At 39.3% G+C, this 17,658-nt stretch overlaps 2 protein-coding genes across 2 annotated transcripts; both read right to left on the bottom strand.

Annotated features, from left to right (window-relative positions):
• Positions 1-2,422: 2,422 nt before the first annotated feature.
• On the bottom strand, positions 2,423-8,961 carry LOC112155698 (L-amino-acid oxidase). Its single transcript, XM_024287505.2, has 8 exons — positions 8,809-8,961; positions 8,495-8,552; positions 6,948-7,168; positions 6,515-6,627; positions 5,225-5,426; positions 5,079-5,147; positions 4,866-5,002; positions 2,423-4,283 (listed from the first exon to the last, which is right to left on the bottom strand). The coding sequence occupies exons 2-8, from the start codon at positions 8,523-8,525 to the stop codon at positions 3,479-3,481; spliced, it is 1,578 nt and encodes a 525-aa protein (XP_024143273.1). The 5' UTR covers positions 8,526-8,552; positions 8,809-8,961; the 3' UTR covers positions 2,423-3,478.
• Positions 8,962-10,067: 1,106 nt separating this feature from the next.
• Positions 10,068-17,376, bottom strand: LOC112156072 (L-amino-acid oxidase). The gene is made up of 9 exons (XM_024288222.2): positions 17,234-17,376; positions 15,416-15,625; positions 15,245-15,283; positions 14,677-14,897; positions 13,018-13,130; positions 12,677-12,878; positions 11,882-11,950; positions 11,567-11,703; positions 10,068-11,465 (listed from the first exon to the last, which is right to left on the bottom strand). The coding sequence occupies exons 3-9, from the start codon at positions 15,267-15,269 to the stop codon at positions 10,640-10,642; spliced, it is 1,593 nt and encodes a 530-aa protein (XP_024143990.1). The 5' UTR covers positions 15,270-15,283; positions 15,416-15,625; positions 17,234-17,376; the 3' UTR covers positions 10,068-10,639.
• Between the last annotated feature and the right edge of the window lie 282 nt (positions 17,377-17,658).

Consider the following 17,658-nt stretch of genomic DNA (forward strand, 5'->3'; position numbering starts at 1 on the left):
AAATGTTTCAGATTTCAACAAGGAAATTAATCCGTCAGCAGATGAGCAGATTTATTTATAAAACACAGATTTAGGACCTTTTTTGTGACTTTTTATTTGATTTTTTTTTTAATCTATTGGTGAAATTCTCAACAGTCCTCCAGTTACTGAACAATTTTCCTTCTGAAAACTTGAATTATAAATAAGATGGGGGAGGGGGTTGGATACAGGTGAAAATTTGGCAGAAGTGTAAACATTAAAATGGCAAATGTGTAAAACATAAAAGTATAATATAAATAGAAAGTATTTGCCATCAGGTTCTAAGTCCATTCTCCTTAAATTCATGTTACTCTGTCTCCATCTAGTGTTCAGAGTGAGTACTGCACCCCAACCAGCTTTCAAAGGAAACAGGTGAGTTCAATTTAGCATCTTTTTTTTTCTTTACAGTATATTGTGTTCTCTGTCCTGATCAATAGGAGACTACTGTCAGTCAATCTCCTCTGTACAGGATGCATTCATTTACTTTATCACCATAAGTCTCCCATCGGAAGCAGACTTCGTTTTTCTGTGAAGGTTTGATCTTTGAGTTTGAACAAAAGAGAAATGTGTGAAAATGTTTGTCTGTCAGAGAAAAGTGAATAAAGTTTTTAAAGGGGAGTTTACAACCTTAAAACATCTAGAATTACTGTAAAAATAAAGAAAACTGCTTTCTGTAATTCATCTTTTGCAGGGAACACTAAGAAAAAAAACCAAAATTTTATTTTTATTTTTTATTATGTCTTGCAGCATTTTTAAACAATTGGATTCAAACCTGCATCTGCATGTTTCTCGAAAATTACAAGACATGGATGCTGTTACAATATTGATAACTATACCAATAAGGAGAGATCCTAGGAATGCTGGTTAACATTTGTTGGTGTAACAAAAAAAAAATGTCCATGGAAAGAGTCTATAAATCTTTTACAATCAAGACCCTTGATGCCTTGTGAGCTGTTGGGATGAACTCAGACCATACCTGGATAAACACCAGAGTCTAGAGGATGATGGAGGTCAGAGGTCAGACCATGCCAAAGCATTTAATCAAGAATGCATCTAGAAGGAAACTACGACTACAGTATTTTCCAGAGTTTAATTTGCATTTTTTTATAGTTTAGCCATGGGTGGGACATAGGAGCAACTTATTTGTGTATTTTTAAAACATCAAAAGGGTTATTTAATGTTATTTTCCCAGTAAACATCTTTTAGCGGTTGTTTCCTCTAACAACCACCAGAGGGCGCTGCATCTGAGTTTAAGTATTTGCTACTGACAGCGGCAGAAGAAGTGTCGTCTAAACCTAACATGGAAGAGAATCTGACTGTTTTCCTCTTTTTTATATATTTTTTTATATTGACCAAAAGATTAGTTTTCTTGTATTAATTAATTTATTTATTAGCTACGATGGGCCTGGCGGATTTGTTCAGAAACGTCAGACTTTTCTCCCAAAAGTGCGACTTATACTCCAGAGCAACTTATATGTGGTTTTCTTCCTCTTGATTAGACATTTTTTGCTCTTGCGACTTATACTCCGGAAAATACGTTGTTCATGAATTTAAAGGCTAAGATTCAACAATTTTCTTAACCTACTGTATCCCTTTTGGGATCACGGGGCTACCAGAACCTAACCTAGCTACTGTTGGGTGGAGGTGGGGTACAGTCTGGACAAGTCACCAGTCTGTCAAAGGACCACACAATCACACTCCCATAGACACTCACAGTCACCTAGAGGCAAGTAATCAATGAACCTATGAAGCGTGTTTTTGGTTTGTTGGAGGAAACCGGAGTGCTCAGAGAAAACACACACATGCAGAGGAGAACATGGAAACTCTATACAAAGAAGACCCAACTGGGATTTGAACTAAGGTTTGACGGGGTGTGTCAGAGCTTGTATCAAAACGCCAAAGTCGGGACCAAGCTTCAAACCTCATTGCTGTTTGGCTTCTGACTTTATGGCACAGTGGGTTTAGAGTATAAGGGAGAGTATCAGATTAATTTTGATTCATTCTTTCTTTGGTACAAAAGAACAAAACAAACGAGAGACCACACAAACTTTTCTGAACTTTTATTGTATCATGGTGTAGAAGGAGTGCCAGCACTTCAGTTGTAGTCCTTAGAAATTGCCATGGCTCACCAGATATCATCGTTGTTGAAGTCTTAAAAATTTGAATCTTCTTCTACACAAACAGGAAACCTCAGTGTTTCTTAAAGCTGACCTTACCCAACACTAGAGCTGGCTTTAGATGGTTGTACACTTCCATTTCATGCTACCTTCACACTAGGGGTGAAACGGATCACAAAACTTACGGTTCGGATAATTTTTCAGATCAGTAAAAAGTAAAAAAAACAAGACGATCAAAGCTTAAAACTACTTTTTTGAAAAGCTTTAAAACACATATTTAAGATAACATATATAAAGTACTTGAAAACATAAATATACACTCACACATCTTTGAACTTTAAACATAAACAAAAATGTAAAAACATGAAGTTTGATTACATTTACATGTCTGGAGACCAAATCTAAAAAACTGAGATGATAGAACGCTTACTATACAATGTCCAAATGAAATCGTTTTAATGAATAAACCCTCATTTTTTCTGTTAATTGTAGTATTGAAACTAACTGTGGGAACATTTCAATATTTCAAATAATAATTACTATTCATAGTATATGTGCAGGTGAGGCACTGCCATACCCGTTTTTCACGCTGATTTTTGACCCTTTTGGCTTGCCGTACTGTCTTTTTCCAGCAACTATAATAACACACGTTCTTCAAACTACACAATTAACGCAATTCTAGTGGATTCTGAGACTGACAAAGGGGAATTTCAGCGCGAATAATTCAAATTTGAACATGTTCAATGGACGTGTTTTGTAAGTAGAGCCCAAATAGTGACTTAAAAAGGTGCGTAGTAATGAAGAACATGATTTTTGAGCGCATTTCCTTAGACATTTCATTGGAAATAGTCGCTTAAACGCAAGTTTTTGATGGTGGTGTGATCATAGCTTCAGAGCTAGCTATCAATTAGCCCTTTAACACCAGAGCTCCAGTGTTTATATTCTTAGATTTGCTGCAACGTTTTAACTGGTAACATGATCAATGTCATTCCAGTAGATTGTAAAGGAGAAAAGCGGCTTACAGTATGTTAAGCATGTTGCTTTTAAGCGTCACTGGTGACGCCTCAGGTGTTAAATGGTTAAGCTTTGAAGGTGCAATCAATGAACCCAGAAGCCCTAAAGTTTAACTTAACTTCTCACTGAAAGTGGTCGTTTGAACGCACCGCGAGGGCGGTGTGAACGTCACTGGATTCAAAAGTATAATTTTAAAACCTAACAATCTGCACTAATATTTTTACGTCAATGAATCGACAAAATGCCAAATAACAAAAAAAAACTAGCAGCCTTCAAAATTAGTGTAAGCAGATATTTTAAATCTCGTAAACACTTGTTCCTTCTGGCCTTCAGAACTCATCTCGAGTTGAAGCTCTGATTTCCTGGAAGTTTGCAGCATCGTTGATGTTCCTCGCTGCCCTGATTGCAGATTTCATGGACGTTTCGATCCAGCCGTGAGGAAAAGCCGTGTGTTCTCCTGCAAAGTGCACGTTACCGTAGCTCTGGAAGAGCTCGGCAGAATACTCCAAGTGCTGGTAGGGACTGAACAAGGTGAAGGCCCCTAAACTGTATGGATCCAAGCTCCACCTCTTCACCACCACCCCTGTGCAGAGGGAGCTGACGTTGGCGTCGGGGTGGACATGTGCCAGGTCCCTCAGAGCCATGTCTTTCAGTTCCTCATCACTAGCGCCATGAAAGAGGAGGGAGTCATCGGACCAGGTGTAGGATGCGAGCAGGACCCCGATGCTGTTGTTTTTTGCGAAGCTGTGAGTGGGGTAGTAGATGTAACGGCAGGGTCTGTCAGTGATGCTCTTGCCTCCCTGGATGCCGTCGTCCAGCCAGAACTTGCGGCTGAAGGTCAGGATGATTTTGGTGGAGCTTGCGTAGTGGGCCGCACGCATGGCCTCCATCTTAAAGGAGGACAGAGGAGGGTCAAACTCCATGAAGAGGGTGGCTCTGGCCGTGGCGGTCACCAGGACGACATCGGCGTCCACTGGCTGCCAATAGTCACTGCCATCTCTGCGATACCACACGGTCACGCCTTTGTTGGTGTGTTGAATGAGTTTGACCGTGGAGTTCAGGAACAACGTGCTGTGTATGGCGTCCAGAAACTTTGTGACGAGGGTATCCGTTCCTTCGCTTATTTCATCGTAGCTGTAAAACAGAGAGGATGTATTGTTGGGAGGAAACTTAGAACAAACAAAAAGACAGTTCAAGGAAAGTATTTACAAACTCTGGAAAAGGTAATTACTGAAAAATCAAAACACATAAGCGTCGTGAACAAAGTACTAAATGGACAAATTGGGTTGTTATTTCAAGATTAAATTAAAGTATCTAGGGTTTATTTGTAGTGAAAAGCAACTATTTTGATCATATGGGACTTTAAAATGTGTTTTTTGTTTAGTCTATAAAGTACATTTTGAAAAAAACATGAATTTGATTTATCAAAATGAAAAACTATATTTTCTTTATTACAGGGAATATATATATATATATGTGTGTGTGTGTGTGTGTACGCATATATAGAAAATGCGTATATATTGATCCATGCTAAAAATTTGAATAATTTTATTAATTTAACTGTGTTCTGTTGTATTGAAAGATGAATTTATGAATTTCTGTCAAGTTAGGACAAGTTAGGACCAATTAGAGAAGTCCAAACACAGACAAAATGATGAAAAGATGGACTGATTGTAGACCAATTGGTAAAATTCCTAAACTATGATCCGATCGTACGTGGTATCATCGCTGACGTCACTCTCGATGTAGATCATTTCAGTCAGAGCCAAGTACAGGAGACTCTGCTCGTTCAGAAGGTCCGCGATCATCTGCACGGCCTCCCGACTCAGACCACCTTCCACCTTTAGATACTCCTACAAAAATGGATTTTGTTAAATTGGATTATATTTCATGTGATCCGTGAATTCTGAGGTTTTCCCTGCAAGTCACCTTCACAGAGTAGTGATCGTATTTCTTCAGCATAGCCTCACAGCCATTAGTCTCCACTTCATCTTTGACCTGCAGAAATGACCGTTCTGTCAGCAGCAGAAATCCAGTCCTGCTACAATCACTTCATGTGGAAGACTGGAACTGACCTTCTGCAGAGCCATGGACAGCAGTTCAGATGCTGACTTCCCCCTCTCGCTGATGGACACGTTGTACCCCAGGATGTCGGGGTTGGCCTTGACAGAGTATGTTCTGCTCCGATTCCCACGGATAACGTAGAAAGTGTTGTGGTCATCCATGGTGAAAGGCTGCAACTTGACCCCAAGGTCATGAATGAACTGCCGGACGATGCTGTGAAAGATGAGGTGGAGTTTGGTGAACTTAAAACCAGGAGTCTTATAAAATGGAAGGTAGATGAATCTATTCAGTCTTGAGCATCTTTCCTACGCATTCTCACTACCAACTCGTCATACTGACATAAGGTTGAGGCCCCCCTGTGCCACTTTTTGATGTTTTAGGTGTCCCCATCTCCTTGTTTTTTGATGTGCTGGTTGTTCCCATTAAATCAGGGGTCCCCAAACCTCGGGATATGCTAATGGACGTGGAACCAGTACCGGGTTAGGAGAAGTGAGGTCTAAGTTGGGTATTTTTTCATTATTAAACTGGTGAGTTGGCCCCAAAGCCCCGCGTCAATCCGACAAGAATCTGGGTGACCCAGTAGTCAGAGTCCAGGATCCTGGTGGACCCCGGGTCTGGTTAATCGTTGAGAGGGGGTCAATGAGCCAATTTCCAGGACCCAATTTCACAGTATAATTGCATAGTCCCAGGAAGCCAGTCTTAGTCATGCTACCCTAACTTGGCCTTTCAATCCCTTCCAGGCCCATGATCCCGGTATGCCAACTTCCTGGTCCTGCGCCCCTAACCACCCTGTCTGACCATCTTCTGGGCCCAATTCCCCTGTATGCCAGGTTCAAGGTCCTGAAAGTTTTGGTTTGCATGTCAAATTTGTGCATTCTGGAGGTAGCAAGACGTCTTCAGGTCAACAGGAATGTAAAAACCTACATAGTTTATCATCCATGTGCACCTCAGCTAACAATTTAGAAATTTAACTAATCTAAATTAAATAAATACTAATTAAGTAATCCTTACTTTAATAAAATGCTATTTTGTTTTATTTATTTAACAAGGAGTCACCATGGAGAGATAAAAGAGCCACATGTGGATCTGGAGCTGCAGGTTGCAGACCCCTGGATTAGAGTGTGGTGTAAGGACACCATTATACAAGTATGTACAGTATTATACATACTTTATAAGTGTGTGCAACTTCCATTAATCATAGGAATACTTCACAATACACTTACCACACACATGAACATGGTATGTTACATTTTCATGATGTGGATGTGATTAAAACATAAATTTGCATTTCAGAGACTCACTGATGATAACTGGGGATCCTCATTGCTCCAAGGTCAGCGTACCATCCCTCTTTTGTATTCCTGTAAGTCTCCACTCTGCCTCCAATGCGACCGCTGGCCTCAATGATGGTCACCTGTCAGTGGCAGCAACACACTTAATGCATTTCTTTGATGATTTGAATAGTTGTCAATAATTAGTTGACATTGTTGCACAGAAAGACCGCTTTTTTCTTTGCTGTTCAAATTGGACTATCCTGTGTTACCTAACAGGTACATCCAGCAGTGACTCTGACAGCAGCAATTCTTTAACATGTAGCTGAATTGAAAATGCACGTTGGGGCACGTTTGCATACATACCAGAGTGCATATCAGGGAAAGACACGGGTATCGGCGGAATATCTCAACACGTGTTGTGTTGTGTAGTTCGCTACAGAACCATTAAGATTTGTACTACCTTATGTCCTGCATCCTGTAGTAACTTGGCGGCCGTCAGTCCAGCTATGCCAGCACCAACAATGGCGATGTGTTGGGGTTTGCTGGTGTGTGGAAGGCCGTTCTTTGCTATATAGAGCAGCTCTTGGTAGTCTGTGTCATTCAGACAGTCAGCCAGCTTCTGCTTCAGGCTGAGAGCGGTGGAAACGTGAGGAAGAGCCAGCAGCAACACTCCAGCAGCAGCTATAAACGGGGATAGAAAACACTTTTTCTATTTGAAGACTTTAAAAGACTTAAAACTTATCTTCACTCATTGATCAGTAATCCGTCTCTGAAGATCATAGTCCTGTTTCTTGTTGTAACCATGTTTAAACAAAGGCAGTTATGGAAAACTTAACCCAAGTAGACTTGTTACATTTTTTTTTTTTGCAGTTGTTTTTTTGTGTTAAGAAAATAACCAGTGACCACATCAAAGGTCTGTTTACCTCTGGCTTGTTGGAACAAACCAATGAGCCAGATAATGTAATTCATCTTGCAACAATTTGATCTTTTGTTAGTTATGCAGACTGTTCCCGAACCCAAATCAGTGTGGAAAATAAAGGAGAGAGGTTCTTTAGATGTTTGGTATAAAGTATGCAAAGAGAAATGGTGAAGGATGTATACACTGCTCTGCTCTCGCGGTGACAGGAGGCAAATAGACCAAACCACTGAATTTAACAGATCTTCACAACTCTAAGTTCTAGATGTCCAAGTGTCTATCAAAAAGTACAAAATAAAATTTAAAATCACAGCTAAAGAGTCAAAACGAAATATGTGTTGCTTAGTCACAGATAAACCCTAACATGTTTTAACTCTAGTATTAGAGAAAGCAATTTTAGAGTGGTTAAAGGAAGCCCCCAAATCATGGAATAGTATCTTAAATGTTAAATTAATTAATTTGTACTTTGTTCATAAGTTACAGAGAATTATTTAAATTTCTGCATGTAAGAAATTTGCTCCAAAATTCTGATGGTGTCGTAGAGCATTTTAAAAACTAATGCTGGTCAGCTGTAACAAGGGAGCTAAAATCTTCTGATCATGTCAATCGAAAGAGCTTCTTCCCTATTTTGCGTCTGACCGCCTTTTCTTAGGTCTTCCGCTCAGGATTTCCTCCACAAATGAACAGAAGATGTTATTTCTGTTATGTCGTAAGAAAAGGGAGTACAAGAATGGCTAAAAAGCAGAAGCAGGGAAACCTCTTTTACTCTTAAAACATCATCATGTGACCCGAGGATGAGAAATCACAGAGTCAGAAGAAAGTATGACCATCATTACATAACACTTCACTTCAGAATGATTTATTTTTATGCAGTTGGCTCATCATCATAAACCAATATGAGATATTGAAGTGGCAACATTGGTTAAAAACATTTTTAGAAAGACTTTTTAAAAATACTATGTCCTCTTTTTGCATTATTTACTTACAAAATGTTCAAAATAAACATATATTAACTTTAAGCAGTGAAAATATTTTGAATTCAAAGTTAGTGAATTATGAATAAATACTAATTTTTAATGAAAAACACTCACCTAGAAGCCATTTCCACACCTTTACACCCATTTTGATTGAACTGTCTCTTCTTTTGTTCTGATGATGAGAAAAAAAAAGGAAATTTTATACCAAATGAAGACATCACCAAAAAGCTTTTGTTAGTTTGAAAACATCTTGAACTTCTTCAACATGTTGAAATGACAAAATTAGACATTTTTACCAAAAAAGTTAATAATTTACTGTAATTTTTTTTAAATAAAATTGTTTTAACAAAAAAGTGATCTTTTATTTCCAAATCAGAAATATTTTCCTGAATTCACTAAAGATTTGAGGTGAAATGGCAGGTTCCTACCTTCAGAGAATCTTCACTCCCAGTCTGGGATCCAGTGGAAACTCCAGCTATTATACGCCCTGCCGTGACGCAAAGATTCAGTCACTTGACTCTCCGCCTCAGACAAATGTGTACTTTACCTTAAACATGAGAAAACTGCAGCGTTCTGCGTTCTTTGTCTGCTTTCTGTTTTGTTTTAGATGTAGCAATCGAATGACCCAAACACACAAAGGTCTCATGTCCTGAAACTGAAATGTTGAACTGAACTGATGCACTTTCGTTGTGATAACCATCAGGGAAGTGTGGTTTACCAGATCAGGCTGGAGATACGTCAAATTCTTTCACTTTCATATTTCGTTCCACTGAGTTTATCTTCTCACATTAAAGTTACTGGAAAAAATGGGATTAAAAGGGCAAAAGTTTGGGGCAAACTGAGTTAATTCAAACAGAAACTTCAACAGGGTCAACAGTCTGAGTTGGAGCCAATTCGGACATCTTTCTTAAATATATTTTCACTTCACGTAACGTTATCTCAGTTCATGAGAACTGTGTCCATATGAAACAACCAAACAACCACAGTTAGCTGATTCTTTTGGATCACTTCCTTTTGTTTAAGCACAGTAAGCATCTTCCCAAAATCATTTTCACTCATCTGCTTACTCCAGTACAGAAAGAAAAAAACAAAACACAATTTTTTTTTAAATACTTGAGAAAATTTGTGTATACGTTTTCCATTATTTCTTTATTTCTGTTGGATCAAACCTCCAATCATGGAGATTAAATTTTGATATAAAATATGGAGCTTCACACGTGTCAGACTGCAATAATTTACCTTTTCATACCTAAAAAGCGTAGAAATCCCTAAGACAGATCCTGATCCATAAGGATGAAATTTAGTATTTATGATTAAATTATGTCAAATATACTCACTAGCCCTTCTTAACCTCATCAAATCTACTAGATTAAATGATTAACAGGAAACTCTTATTTTAGGGAATTAAGATGTTTTTTTAAACCCTTTGAAGAAATTCACAAAATGTTGTAATAGCATTTATTTAACCCTAGAACACCATCGCCAAGTGATTTTCACCAAAAGTATTTACATGATTTTAATCTGTTGTATTTTTCTAAGCACAATGGATAAAGTCTCACATGTCTTAGGCATGGGTGGACCAAAGGTCAAGTCTCCAAGATAATTTCTTTTATTTTTTTATTCTGAAATTCCTAATTTTTTTGTAATTTTTGAGCATGTTTTTAGGCTCTTCCTGTTTCTATTTTCCATTTTCTTACACAAACCACAACTGAAAATAAACTAAATCAACTGTATTTTATTATGTGTTGTCTTATTTTGATCTATATTTTTATGAGAAATACTTTTTATTGTGTATATTATATCGGGTAAAAATGACTCGCCAAAAGTGATAGTGCAACTTTTTTAGAAAGCATCAAGTATGATATGTTGGATTATTTGGAAAGTTTTTGTTCACAACAATGTTATTTTCAGAAATATTCTATTACTAGTGTTTAGTACTAACGTACTACATCTTAAATTTGATCCACACATTTTTAACATGGTGTAGCCGTATTATAAAGATCAATTTACTTTCTTTATTTCAATACAGCATGTAGTCATTTAAAGAAAATAGCTCAGATATTCTTACCATAAAGGCTCCGACTATCAGGTGAAATGTTTATTCTTGGGTACAAAATTTCCTCAACCTTTGTTGCACCAAAGAGTTTGATCTCCTGAACCCTCCCAAAAATCACAAAACCTGTTCTTACAGCACCAACAAAGTTTTATTGAACATTTTGCATAAATCAGTGTCACATCACATTTATTAAAAGCTTTAATTTAATTTCCAACATTCAAACTGCATTGTACTTCTGAAAAACCCAATCCCTGGTTCTGGTCTGATCCCTGCAGAACTGCGTTGTTGATGTTCACAGCTGCCCTGATTGCAGATTTCATGGCCGTCTCTATCCAGGCGTGAGAGAAGGCGGTGTGTTCCCCTGCAAAGTGGATCCTGCCTTCGTTCCTGAACAGCTCTTCGGAGTACTCGATGTGCTGGTAGGGAGTGAGCAGAGCAAAAGCCCCCTTGCTGTAGGGGTCCTTGCTCCACCTCTTCACAATCACACCGGTACACAGCGACCGGACCCACTCGCCGTGGATCTGTGCCAAATCTCTCAGAGCCAGCTCTTTGAGGTCTTCGTCGCTGGCCCCCAGAAACAGGAGGGAGTCATCAGACCAGGTGTAGGAGGCCAGCAGGACTCCAATCGTCTGGTTTTTGGGGAAGCTGTGACTGGGATAGTAGATAAAGCGAGAAGGACGGTCAGTGATGCTCTTCCCTCCACGGATCCCATCAGATTCCCAAAACTTCTCGCTGAAGGTGAGAAGGACTTTGGTAGAGCTGTCATAGTGGACCGCCTTCATCGCCACCATCTTTGGGGCGGACAGAGGAGGATCAAAGTCCATGAAAAGAGCAGCTTTGGTGGTAGTCGTGACCAGGACCATGTCAGCCTGAATGTTCCGGGACTCGTCTGATGTTTGATATGTGACATTCACACCTCTGTCTGACTGACTTATGTGGACAACTTTCGAGTTTAGTAGAAGAGTTGAATGAAGAATGTTAAGAAAAGCATTGGGAAGAAGATCTGACCCACCAGTCACCTCATAGTACCTAAAGAAAGAAGAAGAAGCTGTGATCAAGACCCATGGTATCATGTTGAGGAAGTCATTGTTTCTACAGGTGGAGACATGTCAACCGCAGGTAAGCCTTACGTGCTGTTGTCATTGATGTCCGTTTGGTCATAGATCATTTCTGTCAGCGCCGTGTGCATGAGGCTCTGCTCATTGAGAAGATCCCCAATCATTCTAATGGCCTCTAAACTCAGACCTCCAACTTCTTTCAGATACTCCTAGAAGTAGAATCCAAGAACTTGAGTCATCGAGGGAGTGTTGAACTTTAATTGAAATATTCTATGCCATAGACTCTATGCCATAGACTTTATGTCTGGCATAAAGTCTATGTCATAGAGTCTATGACATAAAGTCTGTGGTATATGTTGCAGCAGTTTTGTTTGTGTTAAAGCATACCTTCACAGAGTAATGGTCATATTTCTTGAATGCAGCCTTGCACCCTTCGGTTTGTACATCTGTTTTTACCTGCAAAAGAAGGCAAACTGGACATGTGTGAAGGTCTCACACAGTCTCTTCTGCTCTCATCAAAATCCCCAGTTTGAATATTTGGAGTTTCAGACTCCGTCCTGAGACCTCTGATAGACTCTGGATTCGGTGTTGGAGTCCATTTAAGCTAAAAAGTGGAGTCAACGGCAGAGAACGGTCCAAAGGAAAAGTTGGATCAGCAGAAGCCAAAACAGACCTGCCCATGAAAACTGAACCGTGCCACCTAAATGTGGAACAAAAACCAAACCGTGTCTAGATTCAACTTCCTGCTGTCCTGTACCCCGACCACAGTGAAGTATTCCTCCTAACTTCACCAAACCAAGGCTTTTATGCTGAAATCCTGTTTCCCATGACAGATGCTGGTTGGTTTTGTATGCACAGCATTTATTTTGACTAACCAACCTTCTCCCTTGTTGGATACTTTCGGGTTGGATGCATCGAATGGACGGCACACACAGAGATCATGGTAAACACAAACAAAAAAACAACAACCATTTTGAAACCAAATCAGTATAAGAGACTGCAGTCATCCACAAATCCAAGTCTGAATAAGGTGTACAGCAAATCCACCCCTCAATCATGAGTAAATGGATCCATAATTTGCATTTGATACATTTCATGCTCCATAAACCAGTTTAGCAAATCTTCTACGCTGATGACAGCCAGGTTTACGTTGAATCCTGAGGAGTGTTTTCTGTTTCTCACCTTTTGCAGAGCCAGCTGCAGCAATTCATCCGCCGACATCCCCATCTCGCTGGGCTCCACCTTGTACCCGAGGAGACCGGGATTGTTTTTAACTGCATACGTTCTTTTCTTTATTCCGTTCACCAAGTAGTAGGTGTTGGGGTCATCCATGACAAAGGTATTCATCTTCACACGCAACTTTGCGGCAACCCAGAGCACAATGCTGATGACAGAAGAGGACGAAACAAAAACAAATAAGGATGTGAAAAAAATTATAAAAATTTATTTCAATTTTTTGATTCGGTTTGCTTTTTTAAGCAAGTTTTCATCTTTAAGATTAAGTGCTTTTCATGTTAACATACCGGTGAAAACTAGGGATCCTCATGGCTCCGAGTTCAGCGTACCAGCCTTCATCTTTGTTCCTGTGGGTTTCCACCCGCCCTCCAATACGATTACTGGCCTCTAAAATGGTAACCTGATGGTTCAGACAGAGAAACAAAACCACACATGAGAGATTTTGAGCTGTTGGAACCTTGAATTCCGTTGAAAGGGAAAGCACTGATGAGAAAACATCACTGTTTTCAATGCAATCCCATTCTCTTTGGCATAAATGTTGGCTTGGACAGAGCACAATGCATGCCCACACAGATCTGAAACAAAACAGGTAAATTAATCAAACTAACAATAATAACCTTTTTCATTTTTTTCCTTACTACCTGCAATGCAAATTTATCTTCTTCAGGGGACATTTCTAAACCTGAATATGTCCACTCCATACTACTAAATAAATCTTTTTTAGTATCTTCAGAAGAAATTTAGTGCTTTTCAATGAAACCATTGTTTTTTTAAATCAAGGGTCCAAAACCCTCAGGATGCATCCAGTACCGGTACCCAAACTGGTTACCAAACCTGGTACCGGTACCCTAACCCGGCACGGTACCAGACTCAATACTGAACCTGAACCAATACCAGACGCAAAATAGTACTGAGTTAGGCTTTGGGTACCAGTACTGGGTTGGGATACCGGTGTGCTCCATGTCCCGGTACTGGGCCGGTTCTGGTTCGTGGCCCGGAGGTTGGGGACGACTGGTTTAATGGGAACAGTCAACACGTCAAAAAACGATGAGTTGGGAACACCTAAAACGTCAATTAACTAAACATCAATATGTGATGAGTTTGGGATGAGAATGTGTTGGCTAAACCACAATGAAAAGCTGCTTTTCTGGCGTCATGGTATGTTTACCGGGCTTGAACACTGGCGTTCAAGATGCCACTTCCAATGAAAAATCCATGAAAATACGCATATATTTGCATTTTGGGCTTCAGTGTTTTTAAGTCTGTTTTCAGGCTCTATATGCAAACCATACGGACATTGAATGCATGTTGAAAGTTAAACCAGTTGAACATTGACCAACCGGGAACTCAGATTTAATAGTGATGTATGGATGTTGTCCTTTACAAAACATGGAATTGCTAGCCATGTGAAAATTGATCTTGAGGAAGAAACCAATCATTGCAGTTGGTGTCTAGATGGAACATATATGTTGGACTAGAGCTGTGAAAGGAAAAGTCTGGATCAAGATTCACCAGATTTCCCCCAAATCTCTTTCAACTGTAGGTACATGCGCTGCTATCGGGTAGAGACAGACCAGTGTGAACACTGTATGCTAAAAGTGCGCTCAAGAATGTGCAGTCAGCATCTTCTTGAGCGTGCATCACTTTCCCAGCGTGCGTGTAGCTTCAGATTTAGCTCATTTCAGTTGATATCGTAAGAGGACCAAGAGTTAGGGTAAATCATAAAGTGTGTTACTGTATTTATGTCCTGCAGGCAACATCTCCAATTTTAAATGATAAATATTTATCCACACAATCTCCAAAAAACTTGCAAAGATATTAGAACTTAAAGTTTGAACTCTTTATTTAATATGATGAATCATTAATGAGTGTAAATTCTGGATGTATATTTTGGACAGGTCGTTACTGAAGCCCATCCGATGAGTCAGCAGTGTCTCTGCTCAAACCTGGTGTCCTGCATCCTCCAGCAGCATGGCCGCCGTCAGTCCAGCCATGCCAGCTCCAACGATGACCACATGATGAGGAGTGGTGATGTTTGGAAGGCCCTCCTGAACTGTCTGCAGCAGCACGTCGTAGTCCGCGTCCTTCAGACAGTCGGCCAAATCCTCCTTCAGACTCACCGCGGAGCTGCTGCTGTGCCGAGCGAGCAGCAGCAGTAAGACCGCATCTGCAAAAAACACACCAACGAGTCATAATCCGTTTTGATTAACACTTTCGAGTCAAAGACACTGGCATTATGCTCCATTCCATGCTACCGCATGGAGCAAACACCTAAAAGGAGAAGTTCTACTTTACTAGAAACTGTCACGTGTTTTCCTGGAAAGACCAAAAGAGAAATGTGGTTAAAATCAAAAAGCAGAAGCCAAATAGCTCATGCGGTTTGAAAAAGTGTAGAGGAAGGAAGAACTGAAATCTGCAGCTATTACAAATGTATTCATATTAGAATCCCTACTGTACTGTAAAACACAGAGAAACAAAATGAGAAATGTTCCTTTAAGAATTTAAAATACTCACAGAGTTTCACATCCAGCAGAATCATGACTTCTATTGTAACTAATCAACACAAAAAAAAGAAAAAAATGAGAATATTTTTTTGTTGATGATGAACTAAACAGTAATATTTACGTTTCATATTAACACCTATAATGTATTTAAAACATGTTTTAGTAAACAATTCCAACTTACTTGAAGATAGATGATCAGTTTCTGGAGCTGAAATGGTCCACACGGCGCCTGAAGAGAAACCGGAGGAACGACTCGACTTCTGCTGGGATTTCTTCCTCACTTGACCAGCTTTTCTGTTGACGCTGTCTGGATTTTCTTTAGTTTCATCAGATTTGATTCTCGTTTGTGGCTTTGGTCGTCACGTGATCCGAAAGCTCTTTTGAGTTCAATCTAAAGAAACCAGAATCTGCATTAATTCCAGTCTCAATAAATAATTACCGACCAATTTCTAGTATTAACAGCGCTGTAAAGGTTTTTGAGGCAGTTATTTTTAATCAAATGTCAGAATGTATTTCTTGAATTAATATTTTATCTCAGTTCCAATCAGGATTTATAAAGCACTGCGCTATGAAATTAATCAGTTATATTTTTTTCTAATTTTGACAAAATTATTTGCAGCGATACAATTTTTTTGACCTTACAAAAGCTTTTGATTTGGTAGATCATTACCTGCTTTTGGACAAACTATATCCAGTTGGCTTGTCTTACTTCTGTCTATTAGTTTAGTTCTTATCTTCACCATTGTCGTCAGTGTTTCATTTAGAGGAAGCTCATCCGATTTCACTGGAATAAACAAAGGTATCCCTCAAGGGTCCCCCCGTGGACCATTATTATTTTCCATTTTTTCTAATGACTGCTTTTCAAAATGTAATATCCACCTTTATGCAGATGATACAATTATTTACTGCTCTAAACCAGGTGTTACTGAGATTTGTGTATAACTGCAACATGATTTTGACTCTATACAACACTGGCTAAATTCTAATAAACTTATACTAAATAAAACTTAATCATACTCTAAGCTCTTTCAGAAACACTCCATGAATTCAGAAAGAATAAACCTTGATTTACATTTTTTAGATTACTTTCTTCTTGAGGTAACGATGTCTTTCAAATACCTTGGAATTTGGTTAGAACCAAATTTATCATTTCATACTCACTCCATCACAAATAAACTAACCTATCACTTGAAAACACTTTATCCGTCAATTGCTTTAATGTTGGGAAAAGACTCATCTCACAACTGCTACCTCCAATTTTGACTTAATACGTTCTAACTACTTCTACCAGTCTATATTCTTTAAATATAATTTATATCAGTCTCATCGTTGCATGTTATATAATAGTTTGGGTTGGCTATCACCATCTAGAATTTTATTGGTTACAGTTTATTTGCAAATGTATTTAGTTTGACCTCTCTCCTTATTTGAAACTGTACTTGGTGCCTTATACTTCACGACATAACCTATGTCAAAATAATTAGATTTTTTTTCTGTACCAAGAGTTCACAAATAATAAGTAACCCTACATTGATATCCCAGCATTCCTTTGTTTACACACTCACCCGCTAGGTTAAACACCCTCACAACCCTAAGCTAACATTAGCGTAGCAAAAAAAAAAAACAGCTAGCGATACTGGAGTTTTCTAGCTGCACAGTTTAGATCCAGATTCCAGTTCAGACTAATGTTTTTAAACAGAGACGTTCACGGATCTGTTTGTCTGCAAGTGGATGGTTTAGCATTGGAGCGGAGCAGGGAGACTGTGGCCCGCCCATAACAACTGCTGCATCACAAACCTGAGCTTTTTCAAACCACTGGTTTTCATCTGTTCCTGACCTATAACGATTTGAATAAAGAAATAGTGAGAAATGCAGTTTTAATTATATTAAAACACAACTTTGAAATAACACAACTCTCAACAAAGACATTTCTCTCATGATCTGTCCGGTGTTTTCAGAGCTTCACCCTCTGTTTCTCATTCACTCTGCTTCCACTCACCTGTTCTGGTTAATTCCTCACTCACTCCAGGGTTTTAAGACCTTCAGATTCACTTCTTTTCCGTCACTTCGTTGAGTCAGTTCAGGTTCCAACAGTTTATGGTTCTTATCTTCCAGCGTTTCGTGTTTTCTGACCCCAGTTAGAGTTTCTGCCCGGTTTCTCCTTCTCTGTTCCCACCTTGGAGATCGTGGCGTGTTCGGACTTCTCGCCTCACTACTCCGCTGAGAGACGCTGGTCTACTCCGTGCATCGCCAGCATCTGGAATTCCCCCCCCTTTCCAGTCTTTGGAAATCCTTTTGTAGATTTAGAGATTGGCATCCACTCTGTGGCAGCGACTCTCTGATAATATCTTCAGGCGCTGCTGCTTCAGGAATTTTCTTTCACCTCGTATTTGTAACGACAATTATCACTTTTTTGCTAATCTG

This window comes from Oryzias melastigma, linkage group LG18, assembly GCF_002922805.2.
Source record: "Oryzias melastigma strain HK-1 linkage group LG18, ASM292280v2, whole genome shotgun sequence".
Lineage (NCBI taxonomy): Eukaryota > Metazoa > Chordata > Actinopteri > Beloniformes > Adrianichthyidae > Oryzias > Oryzias melastigma.

Bases quoted from the DNA above. Each gene is read 5' to 3' on its own strand.
- LOC112156072 (XM_024288222.2), bottom strand. From the start codon at position 15,269: ATGATTCTGCTGGATGTGAAACTCT. The intron at 13,131-14,676 runs GTTTGAGCAGAG...CTGAACCATCAG, and splicing joins TGGAGGATGCAGGACACCAG to GTTACCATTTTAGAGGCCAG. The intron at 12,879-13,017 runs GTATGTTAACAT...TTCTGTCATCAG, and splicing joins AGGATCCCTAGTTTTCACCG to CATTGTGCTCTGGGTTGCCG.
- LOC112155698 (XM_024287505.2), bottom strand. From the start codon at position 8,525: ATGGGTGTAAAGGTGTGGAAATGGCTTCTAG. The intron at 5,148-5,224 runs GTCAGTTCCAGT...TCATTTCTGCAG, and splicing joins TGTCCATGGCTCTGCAGAAG to GTCAAAGATGAAGTGGAGAC. The intron at 4,284-4,865 runs GTACGATCGGAT...TCTGTTTTACAG, and splicing joins GACGTCAGCGATGATACCAC to CTACGATGAAATAAGCGAAG.